The following is a 20,436-nucleotide window of genomic DNA, read 5'->3' as shown; positions in this document are numbered from 1 at the left end:
ATCAAGGACTGTATATCGTGCAGCCCTGTCCACTGCCTGATGTTTCGCAGCCAGGACATTTTCTTCCTTCCGATCCCTCTTCTTCCCTCTTCTCGAATCATTAATTCATTTTTAAACGACGACAGACCATAGATATATATTGATTGCTTTTTCTTCTTCTTCTTCTTATCGCTGTAAATATATGAGTCCAATGTCCTCATTTCGCATGTTGCAAAGATAATTTCGAAGCACTTTATTATATTCATCAATTTCAGTTGCAAGGAATACCAAAACCTCAATGCTTTTTGCGCCATAATCATGGGCCTTAGCAACATGGCAGTTTCGAGACTTACTCAGACGTGGGAAAAACTACCATCGAAATTCCGTAAACTTTACACTGAATTCGAGTCCCTCATCGATCCAAGCAGAAATCACAGAGCATATAGGTTGAGTGTGGGAAAACTCCAGCCTCCTGTTGTGCCATTTATGCCTCTACTTATCAAAGACATGACTTTCACTCATGAAGGAAACAAAACTTGTCTAGAAGGCTTGGTGAATTTCGAGAAAATGCATATGCTGGCCCAGACGCTCAGAACAATTAGATTTTGTAGAAGTCGACACTTAGGTGAGTTGTTATAAATTAATTTTGATTCAAACTTTATTTCAACTTCTTACTTTTATTGTGAAAATAAACACTGTTCCAAACTTGAGTCATTCATCCTGATGTATACGAAAGGTTGAATTCTATGAAGTGGTGAGATGAATATTTCAATTTTTCGCTGAATGTTACTGTAGTTAGTGGTAAGTGACTCGACATGGAGACAAACATTTAGACATAGGGTCCTGAAATAGTGTGTTAGGCTTCCATAGCTGCCAAACCAGACGTTTTAGAAATTTAGTTGAAAAGCATTCCCTTTGTACTTTCGATTCTGCATCTCTGGAAATTATTCTCTGATTTACAGGGTGTTCCCAAATAATGAGTGATTTTTTAAAAGAAACACCCCTTATATTTTTGCATATTTTCAATGCTCTTCAAAACTTCTATCATGATGCAAAATATTAGGGATACTTTTCAAGAAGCGATAGAAATATGAATTTGATCAGAATTTATTTTGACTAAGAATTTGCCTAGTCATCGTTCGTAAATGATCAAACTCTTTTATACAGGGTGTCCGTTATCAATGTCCAAATATAAAGAATTTCAAATTGTTTTTTCTCGAGTTTTTCAAATGTAACACTCTGATGATGTACAGGGTGGGCAAATAAGCGAGGTAAGCGGCTATATCTCAGGATACACTCATCGTAGAGACTTGCAGTAAAAAATTTTACCACTAAAGTGAACAAGAGAACACACTGGAAATTGTTTTGAAGTTCATACCTCTACCGCAAGGGGGCGTAATAGCTACCGTCGAGTAGAAAATGAATTTTACTCGAAAATGTTTCATATGGAGTTGAAGAAAAAATATCATCACAGTAATCCTTGAAAGATTCTCTATCTTTTTGAATTGTCACTTTCGATTTTACGACATCAAATAAGATTAGGTGAAAGGGAGAAATCTGACTGATTGAAACGCCTGTAACTTCAGTTTGTCTAAACATTTTTGAGCAAATTAGATCTCGTCTGGAAGATAATATCTTGTAGATTGAGGACAAAATATACTCATGATAAATTTGTTTTTGCTGCTTTCGATAGGGGGCGCTAAGTCAGAAGTTCATTGTTTTGTTCATTCAACTCCGAAATTTCAAATGTAATGATAGGATTTCCTTAACAGAAATAGAAATTCCATCAAATTTGCATGAAAAAACCTGGAGGTCGCAAAGCGATAATTTCAGGCGTTCTGAAGTTTTGGCCGAAAGAAGATATTCTTCAACTGAAGCACTGCGAAAAACCAAATTGTGTTTTTAGGTTCTGACAGAAATAGAAATCCCATAAAATTTGTATGAAAAAACCAAAAGGTCGCAAAGCGATAATTTCAGGCGTTCTGAAGTTTTGGCCGAAAGAAGATATTCTTCAACTGAAGCACTGCGAAAAACCAAATTGTGTCTTTAGGTTCTGACAGAAATAGAAATTTCATCAAATTTGCATGAAAAAACCAAAAGTTCGCAAAGCGATAGCTTCAGGTGTTCTGAAGTTATGGCCGAAAAAAGATATTCTTCATCTGATGCACTGAAAAACTAAATTGTGTCTTCTTTCGGCCATAACTCCAGAACGCCTGAAGCTATCGCTTTGCGACCTTTTGGTTTTTTCATACAAATTTTATGGGATTTCTATTTCGGTCAGAACCTAAAGACACAATTTGGTTTTTCGCAGTGCATCAGTTGAAGAATATCTTCTTTCGGCCATAACTTCAGAACGCCTGAAATTATCGCTTTGCGGCCTTCAGGTTTTTTCATGCAAATTTGATGGAATTTCTGTTTCTGTTAAGAAAATGCTATCATGACATTTGAAATTTCGGAGTAAAATGAACGAAACAATGAACTTCTGATTTAGCGCCCCCTATCGAAAGCAGCAAAAACAAATTCATCATGAGTATATTTTGTCCTCAATCAACAAGATATTATCTTTCAGACAAGATCTAATTTGCTCAAAAATGTTGAGCCAAACTGTAGTTACAGGCGTTTCAATCAGTCAGATTTCTCCCTTTCAGCTACCCTTATTTGATGTCGTAAAATCAAAAGTGACAATTTAAAAACATAGAGAATTTTTCAAGGATTACTGTGATGATATTTTTTCTTCAACTTCATATGAAACATTTTCGAGTAAAATTCATTTTCTACTCGACGGTAGCTATTACGCCCCCTTGCGGTAGAGGTATGAACTTCAAAACAATTTCCAGTGTGTTCCCTTGTTCACTTTAGTAGTAGAATTTTTTACCGCAAGTCTCTACGATGAGTGGATCCTGAGATATAGCCGCTTACCTCGCTTATTTGCCCACCCTGTACACAGTTTGAAACCTTACATTTTTTCAGAAGAAACCCTAGGATTATTTTCACTCCTGTGTCCAACAGACAAGAAAAATTACATTTCAACCAAAAATTACAGGAATAATGAACATAATAATTAACGGATATTTTAAATGAGTCACACAATGAAACCAAACTGAAGTAACACATACATAGGTATTATTGGTAACTTGTTTATTCTAACGATCACACAGTTTTATCGTCACCAAAAAAAATTATTATTCATGAAATCGTTCATATGATTTTCATGTCGCAGCAGTGCCACAGAAACTGTTTTCAAGTATTGATCAAAATATTGTTATTCAGAGCTCAAAGAGATTTCCGAATACAATAAATTGAAATGAATTTTGATAAAGCTGAAATGGTTGATACACCGAAACTAATTATATTAGCCAGTAGATCCTATGCTGTCGAATATCCCGAAAGAAGACATCCACTTGAGTGGAGTTTTCGGAGGCTTTTAAACAGATTTGTAGAGACAGGAGATGTCAAGTATAAAAAAGAAGAAAGAGTAAAATCGGCCACTAACGAAGACAAGGAGCTCGAGGTTTTACTGCATGTAACTGAAAATCCAAACACAAGCCAAAGGGAGCTTGGTGTAGCCTGTAGTATAAGTGAGCGTTCAGTTCAAAGAATCCTCAAAAAGAATAAGTATCATGCCTACCACATTCAGATGCACCAGGCGCTTACCGATAGTGATTTTGAAAACCGTCTGAATTTCTGTAACTGGACAAGTTTTCAAATTGAACAGAACCTACAATTTTTTAATTTTTTTTATTTAGTGATGAAGCAACCTCCTCAATTCCGGAGCCGTTAATAGGCATAATTTTCACTATTACTCTGTAGAAAATCCAAGAATTATAAGGGAAATAGACAATCAACACAGGTGGTCATTGAATGTCTGGGGAGCAGTAATCGGCAATCATGTGATAGGCCTTCATTTTTTCGAAGGAAATTTAGATGGTGCAGCATATTTGAAAATAGGGTTTTTTTGGACGAATAGACAAAATTCCAGGACGAGCGTAAGCGAGTCCTGGAAGTCTGTGAGTCCAAATAAACCATTTTCGGGCGTGTTGCGTACAATATTTTTTCGGCAACCATGTAAAATAACACTATCGCTGCTGCTTTCCATATTTTATTGCGATTGCGATCAAAAAACATGCAAATTTTTGACAACTAATTTCATATGAACTGTCAGCCGTTATCACGGTTGCTATGATGCTTTTCCGGCCTAGTCCGGGAAGTACGTATTTTCCGGACTAGGCCGGGAAATGCTACTTTCTCAGAGAAAAAGTGTCCGGGAAGTGAGCACTTCCCGGACGGTTGCCGAAAAAACATGTTTCGTCTCATTGATTTGTTATTGTACACGGTTGCCGAAAAAATATTGTACGCAACACGCCCGAAAATGTTTTTTTTAGACTCACAGACTTCCAGGACTAGCGTAAGCGAGTACTGGAATTTTGTCTATTCGTCCAAAAAAAACCCTTTTTTCCGGACTTGTTACGTAAATTACTATTTTGAGCTTCCTCCCGCTTAGTTACGGCCTCTAAAGATAGCGCACGGAAAGAAGTTTTTAATTTGTGAAAAGTTAATAATTGTTTTTTTTTTGTTATATTCATTCAATATTTGTACCAGTTTTCAATATAAATATTGTTTTGACATAATTTTTCTTCTTGAAAACCATAGAATCCACAAAAATGAAGTTGAGCTGACATTTCATGCGAGCTCGAGAACGTATTTGAAAAAATTGTTGGTGGTTTTCCTCTATGATTCTATGGGATAGAAAAAGCCGCCCTCCAAACTTGTTCCGCAATAACTTTTTCTCTATTCATATTTTACAATAAGTAAATTAATTTTGGATAGACTAATCCATTCTCAACAAATAAGGTCTCCTGTAATTTTTTGAGAAGTTTTTGAGAATAAAAATATAAACAGATAATACGAGTTGTGCAGGTTGGAATTCTTTTCGACCTCAAATTTATCCAATTGACGGATGTCAAAACGATATTTTTATTGAGAAATGGTACGAATATAAAATGAATCAAACAAAAAAAAAATTATGAACTTTTCACAAATTGAAAACTACTTTTCGGGGGCCATTTTTAGGGAGCTGTAATTAAGGAGAGGGAGGCGCAAAAAAAAGTTTATATGAAAGACCCACCTTATTTTTTGACAAGGAATTACTTCCTGAATTTTTTCGCAACTATTCATATACACCCTGTATAATATTATATTGTTTATTATTTTAAAACTTTATATGACTCAAATTATGAATAAAAAAAATACCATAAGAAAATATATTGGGTGAAAAAAAATCTTCGAAAATGGGGGGCGCTGTCTAACATATTGCCACAGGCGCATTAGTACCTAGATACGGCTCTGATTCTGGGGATGTTCATTGAAAAAAAAATTCAGTTGTTATGTCATATATTTCGTGTCAGTTGGACGCAGGACTGAAAATAGCCCTAGATGTTCCTTTGAGAATAATAATAATAATAAATGTTGCTTTATTGATGTTCAAAAATGTACATGTATTTCATATAACAGAGAAACTGGCCTAAACTAAAGTTGAGTATATTTGTCTACGTTATCGTAAAAAATGCAAGGTGTTACGTTTGAAAATATACTAACTGACAAAGGATCTGGAACACCCAGAAGGAGCTGTTCAAATTTTAATTTTTTTTTAATTTTAACATAGATAGTATAGCAAGAAGTAAATGATTGAAATTTGGAGAAAAAACGAAGTGTTAACAATTTTTTTTAATGAATTTGTTAATAATGTGTTTATCCACCACGATTGTCTATACACTCCCCAACACGTCTGGGCATTGATGCAATAAGATGGTATATATCTTCTTGAGGGATAATTTCCCAAGCTACCTGTACTTCATGTCTCAGAGCCGCCAAAGTCCGTGGGGGCTGGCGTAAATTTCCAAGCTTTCTACCCATGGTGTTCCAAACATGCTCTATGGGCGAAAGATCATCGGGGGATCTGGGCGGCCATGTCAAAAGATTCACATGGGTCGCTTCGAAAAAGTTTAAACTAACTCTGGCAACATGAGGTCGGGCATTACCTCGCTGAAATATTGGATTATCGAGCTGATTAAGGTAAGGGAGAACATATGGCTCCACTATTTCTCGAAGGTAATGCATCGCTGTCATGTTACCTCGAATATAAAGACTAAAGGTGGCCTACTTGCATGTGCAATAGCACCTCATACCAAAAAGCCTACTGTCCGGTGTACAACATCAAACTGAGGTTCACGTTCTCTGCACCACTGTAATCGTTGCCGGCGATGCTCAACCGTCAGAGGTAACACAAGATGGGATCGATAATGCTGCAGTCTAAAAGACCTTATCCGGCGTAAACCGGACAGTTACAGGATGGCCTTGTTCTCCTAACCACTCATCAGTCACATATCGGGTTGTCGCAAATCGGTCTGCTTCATAGAATATGCAGCCACTGATATTATTGACACATTTTCGGGCACGAAACTAAATTTGGTGAAAACCGTAAAATGGCATGAAATGAAAAGTTTTCATAACTTCTCTAGTATTGATGCTATGAAAATGATATAAAAACATCGTACAGGCTTCTTTCTTAGTAAAATTCACTAGTGTAATGATTTATTTTTATTGCCATCAGTTTTGAAGTTATAATACAAACTGTTTTTTTTTTAAATGTGAACCATAACAATTTCTACAGGGTGTCCCGGGAAGAATGCGACAAACGGATACCATGATTGAAGGTCATTATGGAGGACTAGTATCAAAAGGTTTCAATCGCCTGAGTGCCTTCGTTTGGAATATACAGGGTGATGTTCATCTTATGAGTGAAATTTTACAGTTCAATAATTCTTTAACTAATCGACCAAATAATTTCAATTTTGAAGTTTTGTCACCCTTTTCCTATTCCTTCAATATGTAATAATGTAGTAATTAAATAAATAAATAAAAATAAATAAATATTCCTGAAATCAAGTACATCAGATCCGGACTAGGAAAATTTCATTTCTATCCTATTTTCGTGAATATTGGATCACCCTGTAAGTGAACATAATGATTTTTTGTTTGTTTTTGCATACACAAAGAATTGATTCACAATAAAAATTCTAAATCTCAGCTTGGCATGGTCATACAGGGTGAGCAATAAACATTCCCTTAAGAGTGAATTTTTTTTAGTTCAATAACTCTTCAACTAATCCACCGAATAACTTCAAATTTTGAAGTTTTGTCATCCTTCCTTCAATATTTCTGAAATCAAGTAAATCAGATCCGGATTAGGAAAATTTCAGATCTTTTTTATCTTCGAGAATATTGAATCACCCTGTACGTAACCATTATGATTTTTTTTCGTTTTCGCATACGCAAAGAATTAATTCACAATAAAAATTCTAAAACTCTGCTTTGCACGGTCATACAGGGTGAACAATAAAGATTTTCTTAAGAGTGATTTTTTTTAGTTGAATAACCTCTCAACTAATCCACTGAATAACCTCAAATTTCGGAGTTTTGTCACCGTTTACCATCGCCTTCCTTCAAAATTTTTGAAATCGAATGAATCATATTCGGACTAGGAAAATTTCAGACCTTTTTTATTTTCTTCAATATTGAATCACCCTGTACGTTGATATCATGATTTTTTCCGTTTTCGTAACCGCAAAGAATTAATTCATAATAAAAATTCTAAATCTCTACTTGGCACAGTCATACAGCGTGATCAATAAACATTTCCTTGTGGAAGAAATTTCATAGTTCAAGATATCCTGAATTTTTCGGTAGAAGTATTTCGAAAACTATAGTTTTTTAACCATTTACGAATGCCATCCCTGAATTTTTTTCAAATTATTTGAGATAACTGTTATTCCACATACTGGATGAAGAACAGAACATAAACAGCAAATAAATTGAAAATATTTGAACTTGAAAACAATGAATCAAAAACAAAATAAATAAAATATTTTCAGTTCAGCAGAAATTGTTCATATTGGTGTCCCTCCATTTCAATAAATTTTTGAGCACGTTGATATAGTTGTGCCACAGATTTCGCTATTTTTTTCGGTTGAGAAATAATAATTTCGCAAATATTAATAATTCTTTGTAGCAATTGCTCCCTAAAGGAAACGAGGAGGCCAAGCCATATTTCCACTTTACCAATCCATCTGTTTTCAAAAGTCTCAGTCAAATATTTGCGCACTTTTTTTTGTTAGTGCGCATTAGATTCATCATGTTGCAACCACAATGTTTCCATTGGAATGTTTTCTAACAAACAAAATTATGTTTCTAAAAATTTTCATAAATTTCTCATGTCTACTTATTTTAAACAATATTAGGGCAAATCAAATTGTTGTTGTAGATACCGCACCAAACAATTATCGAGAATCTTATTTGTGAATTTTCATAAATCACTGATTTTGGATTATTTTGAGTCCATTCGTGAAAATAATGGGAATTGTTGATTTCAATCCTTGTGAATGGCGAACTGCAAAATTCCGCTCATAAGGAAATGTTTACTGATCATCCTGTATGACGGTGCCAAGCAGAAGATTAAGAATCATGGATTAATTCTTTGTGGTTACGAAAACGAAAAAAAAATCATGATTTCAACCTACAAGGTGATCCAATATTCACGAAAATAGAGTTATTGAACTAAAAAAAATTCACTCATAAGGGAATGTTTATTGTTCACCCAGTATGACCGTGCCAAGCAGAGATTTAGAATTTTTATTATGAATTAAATCTTTGTGATTACGAAAACGGAAAAAAATCATAATGTTCACGTACAGGGTGATCCAATATTCACGAAAATAGGGAAAGTCTGAAATTTTCTTAGTCCGGAACTCGATTTCAGAAATATTGAAGGAAGTCGATAGTAAAGGTGACAAAACTTCAAAATTTGAAATTATTCGGTCGATTAGTTAAAGAGTTATGAACTGTGAAATTTTTCTCATACGATGAACATCACCCTGTATATCCCAAAAAAGGCACTCAGGCAATTAAAACCTCTTGATACGAGTCCTCCATGATGACCTTATTTTATGGTATCCGTTTGTCAGATTCTTCCCGGGACACCCTGTATAACAAATTCAAGCACTTTTTTTCCTTTCTCAAAAATATAAAACATGATAAATATCATCGAAAGTTTCAGTTTCTTATGGTGAATCAACTTAGTGCCTATCTATAATACCGATTATTATACTATATTGAATCCAGCGACCTTGGTGACCACCGGATATTTTAATTATCTCATGTTCACAGATTATTGTAGGTAGGCTGAAACTTTTGATGAATTTTATAGTTCGATAAGAAATGTATGCATCATGTTATAAATTTTTTAAATGGGAAAAAAATCAATATTATTTGTTATAGGAATTGTTATAGTTTACATTTGATCCCAAACTTCTGTTTGTGATTATAACTTCAAAACCAATGACAATAAAAAATAAATGACCCGTGGATTCTACTGCAAAAGTTCCTTAAGGATGTTTTTGTTTCATGTTCATAGCACCAATATTAAAGAAGTTATGAGAACTGTACATTTCGCGCCATTCTCCAATTTTCTCTGATAGCTTGAACGCAGTTGAATTTATGATGGTGCCGTTTTCTGCAAATTTATTCCCCCAAAAATTGAAGCCGAAAATTTGCCATTCATTTTTTTTTGTAGCTAATAGGGGATCTCAATCTACCCTAAAAATCTCGTGTTTCTTTCTTTTGTCATTCGATAGTTATCGTGTGTACAGCAAGATGACCGGACGGTTTCGAATTTAAGAATTAATTCAATGTATTTTTGGAATGAGGAAAGTGTGACCTGAAGTCAGGAACTTTCACGCGCTCGTCATTCATGCGTCAATTGTGCCCTTGGAAACCCCACATAACTGTTTACAGTTATGTGTTCTCCAAGGGCGAAATAGGCGTATACCTAATCGAACCAGCTTTCGCCATCTTTCAGCCTAGTATAAAACAAAAACCTAATAATCATCGGCAGCATCAAAATACCAGTTCAGCTGGTCTAATTTAATTTTTTCTGTTTAGTTCTGGAACCACCATCGCCGAAGAGTGAGGGAGAAGTTAAATCATACATATCTTGCCTGAGAGTAATCGATAACCAAAGAGTATTGACCAGTATGTCCCAGAAACTGGAGCCTAAACGTTCTTAGTGGAACTATATTACTGTGAAATTCTTTGAGTGGGCCTGCTGGCATTGTTGTTTTCTTTGCCCAGTGTTCTACCATTTACAATTCTACAGACCAAGACCAAGTTATGTATAGTTTGAGTATGCATGTGAGTAATTATATCAGCAGAAAAGTATTCGAGATTGAGAAACCATATTTTAGCTATGCCGAAATGAAATCAAGTCAATTTAAATAATCTTAATGATTTCATGAAAACTGCAAAAAGTCCAGAAATTATTCGTTATAAAGCTTAACTGAGATACAGACCCGTACAATGGACCGAAAAAATCAGTTTCCAAAAATGTTAAAAAAAGATAATTGGAGATTAATATCATGTGCTCAACGATTTTGATTTTCACTATGATCGTAAGAGGTGGAAGAACCCCCATTGAAACTTTGATTTCACCAAACTTCATGTCTTACTAATCTCACTAACTTGTTCATTTTGTTTAGCATATAAATTTATAGTTAAATTCATTAGAATATAGGCTGATAATTCAATCGAACTTGACTGCATCTTAGAAGAAGATACCATAATGATATTCCATTATATCGAGTTTGCCATAATGAAATAAAAAAATAAGCTACTGAACAAAATTTAAGTACCCCTTAATTTCACTCTATACCTACTGAAACGGATCAGTAATTTTTTTTCTGATATTTCTACGACTTTACAGCATAAACCAAGAGAACTCTTTCGTTCAGAATTGGGCTTTATGCAAGGAAATTCAAAAAGATAGGTACCTACCTAAATTAAAAGTATAGGTAAAAGAAAACGAGTTCAGCTGTAGTGGTTCTTTTCAACCTACATAGTGAAGGCCCAAGAAATGTTTAATTGGGTAACTTTTCTATAGTACTCTTTCTACGTTCTCCCTCGCGTTCTCCTTACAGAATGTATCTCAACAGGAGAGCCAACTTACTATTCAAAACGGAATTATTTTCTCAATATTTTTGTAGTTCAATATTTCATAATTCGTGTTTTGAAAAGAAAAGTATATTTTAAGTACTAGGTACCACAATAATTCAGGTCCACAACAATGATTGCGATTAGAAATATTAGTAGTAATAAGAAACTTTATATCATTTACCTTGTATTAGCCAAATATATACAACTAGCTAAATAAGTCTCGATGCATGTTGTCAAATTGTTAATGACTACTCTCATTTCGGCATCTGTTCAAAATTGCTGAATTATGAAAATATTCTCATATCATACAAATTTTGATAGAATATAGCTTTTTTGTTATAGAATAAAATAAATTTTCAAAGCAATAAATTTCAATATATAACTTCCTAATAACATCTACACAAAGAATTGAAATATTCTAATTATTATGCACAAATCAAAAATTATAGTAATTTAAAATTAGAATAAGCATATATTATATGTTAAATTGTGATCTTCCATGAGCTGTTTTCGTTTTGTAAAAGACATTAGGGAACGATAAACACTTGGAAATCTTAGCAATTATTCTTTCTTCAGAAATTCGTCTTCTCGAACTCAGAACTATTTCCAGGTTTATTGTGTTTTCTCTGATTTTACAAACACGACAGTGTTTTTCTCTAAATTTAAGCTTCCTCATGGATTTGTTGAGACAATCACGTTGATCTGTATCTGATAAAACTTGTATTATATTATATGTGATGGTACTGATCAACAAAAATTCTATGTTAAGAATTCGTGGTATTGATTTAGCGTCTTAAATTTAACTTATTTTTGTAATAACATCTAATGACTATTATAACTACTTCTGAATTAGGTAGAAAAAACACTAGAGTGAGTATCTACATTCCTCGAAGCTGAAATGTAATTTCTTCCTAACTAAAATCCAAACTAGAAAATGTATTTTGTGAATCTCTCAAGATAGGTTTGTTAAGAATATCATCTTCCACTTTACTAAGAAATAGGAATCAATAAATATTTTTCTTTTAAAATTCAAAATTATCTATCTGTATGTGAAATTCAAATTTGAACCAACTTCTTCATTATATTTTGATAATTCGTTACTAATTTGAAAACTGTTACTTGAAATTTTGGAGAATTCATTCAAACTACCTCATAATTATATGGGTTACCCATAGTTATAAATTTTATAAAATTAAATTCTTATGTAATAGTAGAACAATCTGAAAGAAAGTAATTGTTTATTGTATAATGTAGATATTAGAAAAAACAATACCCTACCTATTGGAATTTATACTTCTATGCAGGACCGCTACCAGGACCGGCAAACCAGACATTTTGCCGGGGCGCCAAATTATAATGGCCCAAAGTCAGTCCATAAAACAAGACCTAATTCCTGACATAAAAATGTTTTCTTAGTGGCAAATAAATTTGCCAGGAGCCATTTTTTTTAAATCAAATAGGTGCTCTCAACTATAGTTCTAAAAATACAAATAGGTTCTAAAATGCAGCTTTAAAAACAATGTCTTCCTACTATTCACTTATACAGCTTCGTACTTCTGAACATTCGGAGCGTTTTTTAAAATCTGTTATAATCTTCACAAGGGGATTGTAAGTTGAAAAAAACGATTTCATATGAAATTGAAAAGATGCCTGAGAGGAATATTGGAGGCTCTTTCAAAGAAAATTCAGTTGAAGTAGCAAAAGCAAGAGGGTAAAATTTTATTTGGCCGGGACGCTAAAATGTCTGGCAGCGGCCCTGCTTCTATGGTCTAGTCAACTTTTTTCGTTTCAAATTTTTTCTGTCGCTAATGACAAAGTGGTAAGGAAAACACTCCAATACATGTAAATGAAAAGTTGTAATCAATTCAATTTATGTACTCCAATTGAAATATACCACAATATATTATATTCCATTAAAGCAGCCTTTTGAATAATTGTATTGTTCCAAACGTGAGGTTTCAGATGAAAGTTTCTCCAAATCTGTTCGATACTTGTGCTGAGATGTGAATCGTATTTTACACAAAATATTTCAAATGGAATAAGAACCATCGCAAGGCAACGGACTAATCCATCCAACACAAACTATTTTGTTTGTATTTCTTACTACGGGCTTGCAAAGAGTCACTACATAACCATTTCATAAAAAATATACTTCCCGCGTAACTTAGAATTGGACAAAATATATTATGAAAGAAAACAATACCCATTATGAAATAATATAATAAAAAATCTATCTCGTTTCGAATCAATCATCTCTAATTTCGAAACACCCTGTATATATCGAAGATATATAAATACTGGAACGTACATGGTAATATATGTACAAACGATATCGATACGACGATGAGGTTTATGATCGATTAAACAATAAATTAAGCATTGTGACAACTCTATGATAATTCGTGAACAAAGAATGGAACATATTATATTAGAAATTCATCATACTAAGATATTATGTATTGGGTGTGCCAAATTCGTTATCTAGTGAGGCCAGTGAGGGGACTTCAGAATCCCTTTGTACTAGAAAAAAATAAATCCCACATTTACAGGCTCGATTTTTAGAGAGTTGTAAATTGGTGGAAACCGCATAAATTCAACTGTGCTCAATTTATAAGAGAAAATTGAAAAATAGCGTGAAATGAAAAGTTCCTTCAACTTATTTATTACTGGTTCTATCAATATGGAACAGAAACATTTACTTTTCTCATTATTATCCATTGGTGTCATCATTTGTTTTTTTATTGTAATTAGTTTTGAAGTTATAATATTAACTTGAGTTTTTTTTTTGGAATAAAAGCATAAATACATAAAAATCTGTGTAATAAATGAAATCGTTTTTTCCTTCGTTCTCAAAATTATAAAATGATTAATAAATTACTACAGATATTAAAAATATTCGCTGGTCACCAAGGTCTCCACATTTTACACCGTCAGATTTTTCCTTTGGTTGAAGAACAACATTTATCAATTTGAAAATGTTGAATTGTTAAAGAAACCCAACGGTTATAAAAGTTTAATGAGTCTACTTGTTGAAGGCTATTCAATATAAATCAAATAATTTGACAACTTTGTGTCTAATCCTCCACACTTAATATATTATTGTGAAGGATTAGACACAAAGTTGTCAAATTGTTTGATTTATAAACCGAACGGTGTTAAATCCAGAAGCGTTGGTGGCTACCGAATATTTGGCACGGGGTTGATTTGTCGTGTGAAACTTACTTACTTTTGATGATTTTTATATATTGATAAGAAATATGATATATTTAAATATCATGCTTTATATATTTGAAAACCTCGATTTTTTTGTTATAGATTTTTTCGTGGTTTTCATTAAAAAAAAATAAGTTTATAATATGACATCAAAACTAACGGCAATAAAAAATAAAAAACAAATTAAGACACCAATGGATTCTAATGAAAAATGTGCCTGTATAATGTTTTTGTTTCATATTAATAGACCAGTAACAAATAAATTGAAGGAACTTTTCATTTCACGCCATTTTCCTATTTTCTCTTATAACTTGAGCACCGTTGAATTTTTAAGGTTACGTTTTTTTCCAAATTAATTCTTTTAAAAATCGAGTCATTCATTTTTTCTAGCTCAAGAGGGATTCTAAGATCCCCTCACTAGATAACGGATCGTGACACCCGAATACCGATATTTTCATCATGAGAAATTGAAAAATCCGAGTAATAGATATAGTTGTGAATGTACACGATATTATCTGTAGTTTTTTAATTAATTTTTATTAGGTGATTATTGTTTTTTTCGTAGTTGATATGACAAACGGGAGAGGACTATTGTCAAACATATTGGCCAACCGCATGTTTAAGGCTGAAATATTTCGTGTAGGTGCCACCTATGTATTGGGAAATAATTAAATTTTTTGATGAGATAATTCGAGAAATATTCTAAATGATATTGTATCACTCATCGAATTGAATCTTCTATCTTATTGTACTTTAAATTAGTTATTGTGCTTATTTGAAGGGTTCGAGATTGATAATATACTTATTCATTACTTCAAGACTACATAGCAGATTGAGAAACTTTCGTCCGAAATATTATTTTTTTCTCCATGACATGCGTAGGAAGAAACTATTTTAGGTAGAACAGAGTATAATTTTGAAATATATACAATATATGTATACCTATTCCATTTTGGATTCATTCACTTTATATACCATCTTTCAATTTTCATTCACAATTGTTACCTAACTAAATGTAAGTAATACAAATTCCGGAATTAAATGAAATAAAAAAACACAATTTTTGATTTATTATGGAATATGATTCAGCATTATGTTGATTTCGCCGAAGATTTAATTTTACTGTACCATATATTGTACTGCAAATAAATTATTATTATGATCTTTCATTTTTTCAACGCGTTTCTTCGACTTCTGATTTCCTTCGTCATATTTTAATTAAAGGACAAAACATCTCTTACTGTATTCTCACCATTGATAAAGAATGGAGAAATAGATCGAATTTTCTTTGGTCATCTGAATATTAGTGAACAGCTTTACGATTGATATACAATTTAAAAGAATTAATACCTTAAGTATCTTAAGTGCCTTGAGAGAACGATCAATTCAGTTTGCAACTCTTTCACTAAGTATAGTTTTCTCCTGAAATATCTACGAGATCTGAAGAAGAATGGCAATTTTCGCAATACACCGATGCTCCTTCCATACTCCGGGTGTTATCATTTCAATCCCTGGAAGAGAGGCTTCCGAGTGATCTCGGAACTAAATAATTAGAAAATTCAAAGATTTCAATGTGGATTTGGCCCGTCACTTCTATGGATAGGTCTTGTTTAGTTCATTCCATAGATAAGAGGTCCCATAGATCGGAAACTCTCGCTGTAGTCGAACATACAGTGACTATATATACTACAGTGACGACAACTCCGGCTATCCGCCATTAAATGTCGAAAATAAACAATAGATTCAAACGTTAACCGGTGTTTTAAGATTCAGAGTATCGACGGCGCAAGCGCGAAGGTTGGTCGACCGCTTGTTCCTTTTGATAACATCTTCACATTTTGGGGGATTTGAACCTCATAAACCAGTCACAATCTCTAACAAGTTGAACAAGAATGCTTCAAAGCATGTGAAACAGCTCGGCACTCGAATGTAAATAGTAAAAATCAGAAATCTCTGGTGAAAGTTCGACCTTTAATGGCGGACAGGGCTCCAACCAATCAAAACGCTGACGAGCCGTGTCGTCATTGTAGTATATAAAGTCACTGTAACAAAATCTACAGTGACTGTATACTACAGTGACGACACTGCTCGTCAGCCCAGTGATCGCCATTTTTTGCTGTTTCCCCATTGGACGCATCGATGATTACTTTGAAGGAGCTGTATTTGTCTGGATGCTTGGACTTTAGTTCGTGACAGTCAGCTTCTGGAAATTTCTGTTTCACCATAGTCTGAAACTGATTCAGTTCTGTATTAGGAGCAATCCTTGATATGATAATGCTATCTTTTTTCCAACTGCTTTTATTGGATTTTCTTTGTTGGCTCCAGTTATGTTCCACCTAGCATTTTTTTTGAAAATTTTTTCATTAAATTTATCTTTTTGAGGTAGACTATCATTCAATATGCAATTCGTTTGCGACATAAATTGATTTTCGCCGTTTATGTAATCATTTTTAATTTCGTCTTTACGTTCTTATGTGAAACGCGTTTCCATTCATTGACGTCCCTCTTTCAGCTGTCGACTCATTATGCGATAAAATATCAGACATATTTGGTTCGTTGTTATCACCGTTATCTCTGTTATCATGTTATCTCGGGGAACTGATAAATCCGGAGTTTCCTCGGTACCTGATGTTTTGTTTACTGGCTTCTTTATATGTTTCTTTTTTTGTGTTGATCGACTTTTATTTACCATTTCATGAGATTCTAATTTTTGGAATTTTTCTAAGAGAATGATGTGTTTGTTGAGTATGTCAATTTTATCTTTTAATTCGTGGATCATCATGTCTTTTTGTTCCATTATGATATCATAAAGGTCTGGTTTACTGTTTTTATTAATATTACCTGTTTCGGTAGAAATAACTTCATCGAACTCATTTCTCAAACTATCACTGTAGTTAGGGACCGGAGCAGATTTCTCGAAGATAGATTCATTAAGGATCGAAATTCTGGATTTCAGTTCTTCAATTTCAGCGTCCTTGATATCACAATTACATTCTTGTTTATTTCCACAACAAATTACAGTTCCTTTCGAATCAACGAATATACCAAGAGCTACAACAACAAAATTTGGAAACCGTATTCTACCACAAAACATTGAGGATTACAGAAATTTGTGGAAAATTCTAGGGCAACAAGATATCCAAATGACAACCCATTAGGGAGGAACGACCGCTGAAAGTTGTCGCAAAAGACGTACCAACGGAATTTTCAATGGCGGAAATCGAGAAAGATCTGAAAGAGAAGGGGTATCCCGCAAGGAAAATAACAAGGATGACTGGTAAGAACGGAAGATAACTACCGATGATATCAATAGGCATAGATCGGAAATATAAATCCATCTATGAAATTGGCAAAATTAGAGGTATAGACGTGGAAATGGAAGGACTTCGAAGAAGAAGTATACCTAATTAAGTGTCACACTCGGGTAGTACTGTATTTTAGGCGAAATCCTGACTGATAAGGGTTGTGTAGGGCATGCTAATTCAAGTATGTCAGAATTTGAGAGTTGATGAGCTTCTCAAAAATCTTAGATAGTGTTGGAAGTATAGATATTGGCCTAAAGTCTTGAGGATCGATAGCATTTGGAATCTTCGGTCTTGGAATGATTTTGGCGCGCTTCCACATAGTTGGAAAAGTATCAATCTGGAGTGAAAAATTGAAGATGTGAGTCAGTACTGGCAGGATCTCATTTATAATAGGTTTGAGTAGGACTATTCCAATACCATCACTTCCAACTGAATTCGATGTTATACTATTCAGGGTGGCACTAATATCTTCCGCACTAACAGGCCCGAAAGAAAATTCAGCCCGGTTAGGCAGGGAACACGAATGTAAGTTTTTCAATGTGGTCTCCTTAATATTGTCGGTTAGATTAGTATCAGAGGTAATGAAATGTCGGGCAAGGAGGGAGGGATCCAAATCAACAGCTGGCTTCTTTTCCTATGCCAACTGAACGTAGAGTCTGCTAAACTTTACCAGGAGATGTATTAATGAGATTCTCTTCGAAAAACTTTCTCTTCTCGCCTCTACACAAGTTGTTACACCTATTTCTAATTCTAATGACGCGATATAATTCTTTATTTTCACTATTTGGGTTTTTGACATAGTTAGCTTTCAGTTTATCCCGCCGCATCATAGTTTCTCTTATTTCATCGGTTAGCCAGAGACACGGGGGATGCCTCACTTTGACAGCCTTTAATGGGGCCAACCTGTCATATATTTCCAGGATTTTGTCAGAGAAAATTTTCACTTTCTCGTCTAAAGAGTCCGTTTTATAGACCGATTCCCAACATATGGTTCTTGTCGCCTGAATCAAAAGAGTTTGATCCACTCTCTTCAGATCACGACATTCAATAACTCGAGGTATCGGTTTAGGGCACTTGAATTTAAAAGCAGCATATATGAGGTCGTGATGAGAAAACTGATAGGCATACAAGTTTTATTTTGTCATTATTGTGTGTAATATTATATAGTATCAACCATGTGTCAATCAGATAAAATTCAGTCTATCATACTATCTAGAGAAAATCTTTCAGCCCAACTAGCTAGATTCAAAAAATTCATTGATCAAGTCATTCAGAATAATAATCTGATTAGTGGATTGAAAATCAGGATAGACACAATTCGACCAATATTGAACATTTATGAAGACTATCACATTAGTCTCATTAAGCTAGATCCTGACAATAAAGAATCATATTTAGTAGAGTTAGAAGCATTTGAGGAATCATATTTCCAATTAATATCTACAGCCACAGATTTATTAGAATCGTCAATTCAGAACAATACACAGTATGCACAAGTATTGTGTCAAGCAAATTCCTCGTTTCAATCAATCAATCTTCCGCAAATAGATCTCCCTACATTTTCAGGAGATACCAATCAGTGGTTAGAGTTCCATGACACATTCTTATCGATAATTGATAACAATGAAAGTCTTAACAACATTCAAAAATTCTACTATCTCAAGTCATGTTTAAAAAAGGATGCTGAGGCGGTAATACTCGCGTTAAAGGTAACAAATGACCATTATCCAATAGCATGGAATTTATTGAAAGAAAGATTTCAAAATAATAAACTCATTATTAACAGCCACGTACAAGAACTTTTTGATTTGCCCTCCATAACCAAAGAATCATTTAGCATGCTACGAAAAATGCTGGATGACATTAAAAGAATATTGAGAGTTTTAGACAATTTCAAGCAGCCAGTAGATCAGTGGGATCTTCTACTCATTCATCTCATATCGTCCAAGCTGGACTATCAAACTAGGAAGGCATGAGAATCTGCAAATATTTCATCAAAATTGCCAACAATGGAAGAATTTGTTAGATTCATTCAGGACCGGTGTGCTCTCTTGGAAACATTAACTTCAAACAAATGTTCGAGCAAAACGGAACATAAACCTATTGAGTATAGACACAACCGCAAGACGTTTGTCACCTCGAGTGGAAACAGTAATAATAAATGTCTTTTTTGCAACCAGGGACATTTAATATTTTATTGTACAGAGTTCCTGAAATTGTCCATCAAAGCAAGACGCAATGAAGTAAAAAGGTTGAGACTATGTTTTAATTGTCTCAAACTCAATCACCAGGTAGGATCATGCGCATCAAGAGGTTGTAAGAATTTTGGACAGAAGCATAATTCCCTGTTTCACATAAATACCACACCCGAGGAAAATGGAAAGGACACAAAACACACTGAGATTGTTATCAAGAGTGAAGAAGTCAAGCCTGTGGAGAACCAAAGCAGTCTCGTTTCGATTATATCATCCACGGATTCCACAGAAGTTTTGCTGGCAACAGTGATTGTTGACATTGTTGATCATGAAGAAAAGCACATACAGGCTAGAGGAATATTAGACTCAGGATCCCAGTCCAATTTGATGACAACGGAACTTGCAGAAAGGTTGAAGTTGCCAACAGACAAGGTCGATATTCCAGTAGTGGGCATCAATCAAGGACTCACACACATCACGGAAACAACTAGAGCCAAACTCAAATCTAAGGTAAATTCTTCAAGTAGATTTGACATTCTTGATTTCAGATAAAATCACAGAAAACATGCCAACAGCAATGATCAATCTGAAAATACCGAAAAATATCCAACTAGCAGATAATATGTTCCACAGACCAGGCAAAATTGACATATACTCGGAGCTTCCCTGTTTTATGATCTCATGTGCATCGGTCAGATCAA

At 34.0% G+C, this 20,436-nt stretch overlaps 1 protein-coding gene across 14 annotated transcripts in view; it reads left to right on the top strand.

The window, feature by feature from the left end:
• The window catches only part of LOC123679837 (rap guanine nucleotide exchange factor 4), a 697,170-nt gene that overhangs the window by 390,896 nt on the left and 285,838 nt on the right, over positions 1-20,436 (top strand). For 7 of the 14 annotated variants that reach the window (XM_045617360.1, XM_045617362.1, XM_045617361.1 and 4 more), the window contains 2 exons: positions 255-604; positions 9,976-12,943. In XM_045617360.1, coding sequence (XP_045473316.1) covers positions 255-604; positions 9,976-10,100 — 475 coding nt within the window. In that variant the 3' untranslated portion in view covers positions 10,101-12,943. Of the gene's footprint in view, positions 1-254; positions 605-9,975; positions 12,944-20,436 lie in introns of those variants that run through there. The other 7 variants (XR_006747440.1, XR_006747443.1, XR_006747444.1 and 4 more) reach the window with 2 other exon arrangements.

Source organism: Harmonia axyridis, chromosome 5 (assembly GCF_914767665.1).
Source record: "Harmonia axyridis chromosome 5, icHarAxyr1.1, whole genome shotgun sequence".
Taxonomy (NCBI): domain Eukaryota; kingdom Metazoa; phylum Arthropoda; class Insecta; order Coleoptera; family Coccinellidae; genus Harmonia; species Harmonia axyridis.
Note: the sequence above shows the minus strand (reverse complement) of the source record. Positions and strands in the feature narration are given on the sequence as shown.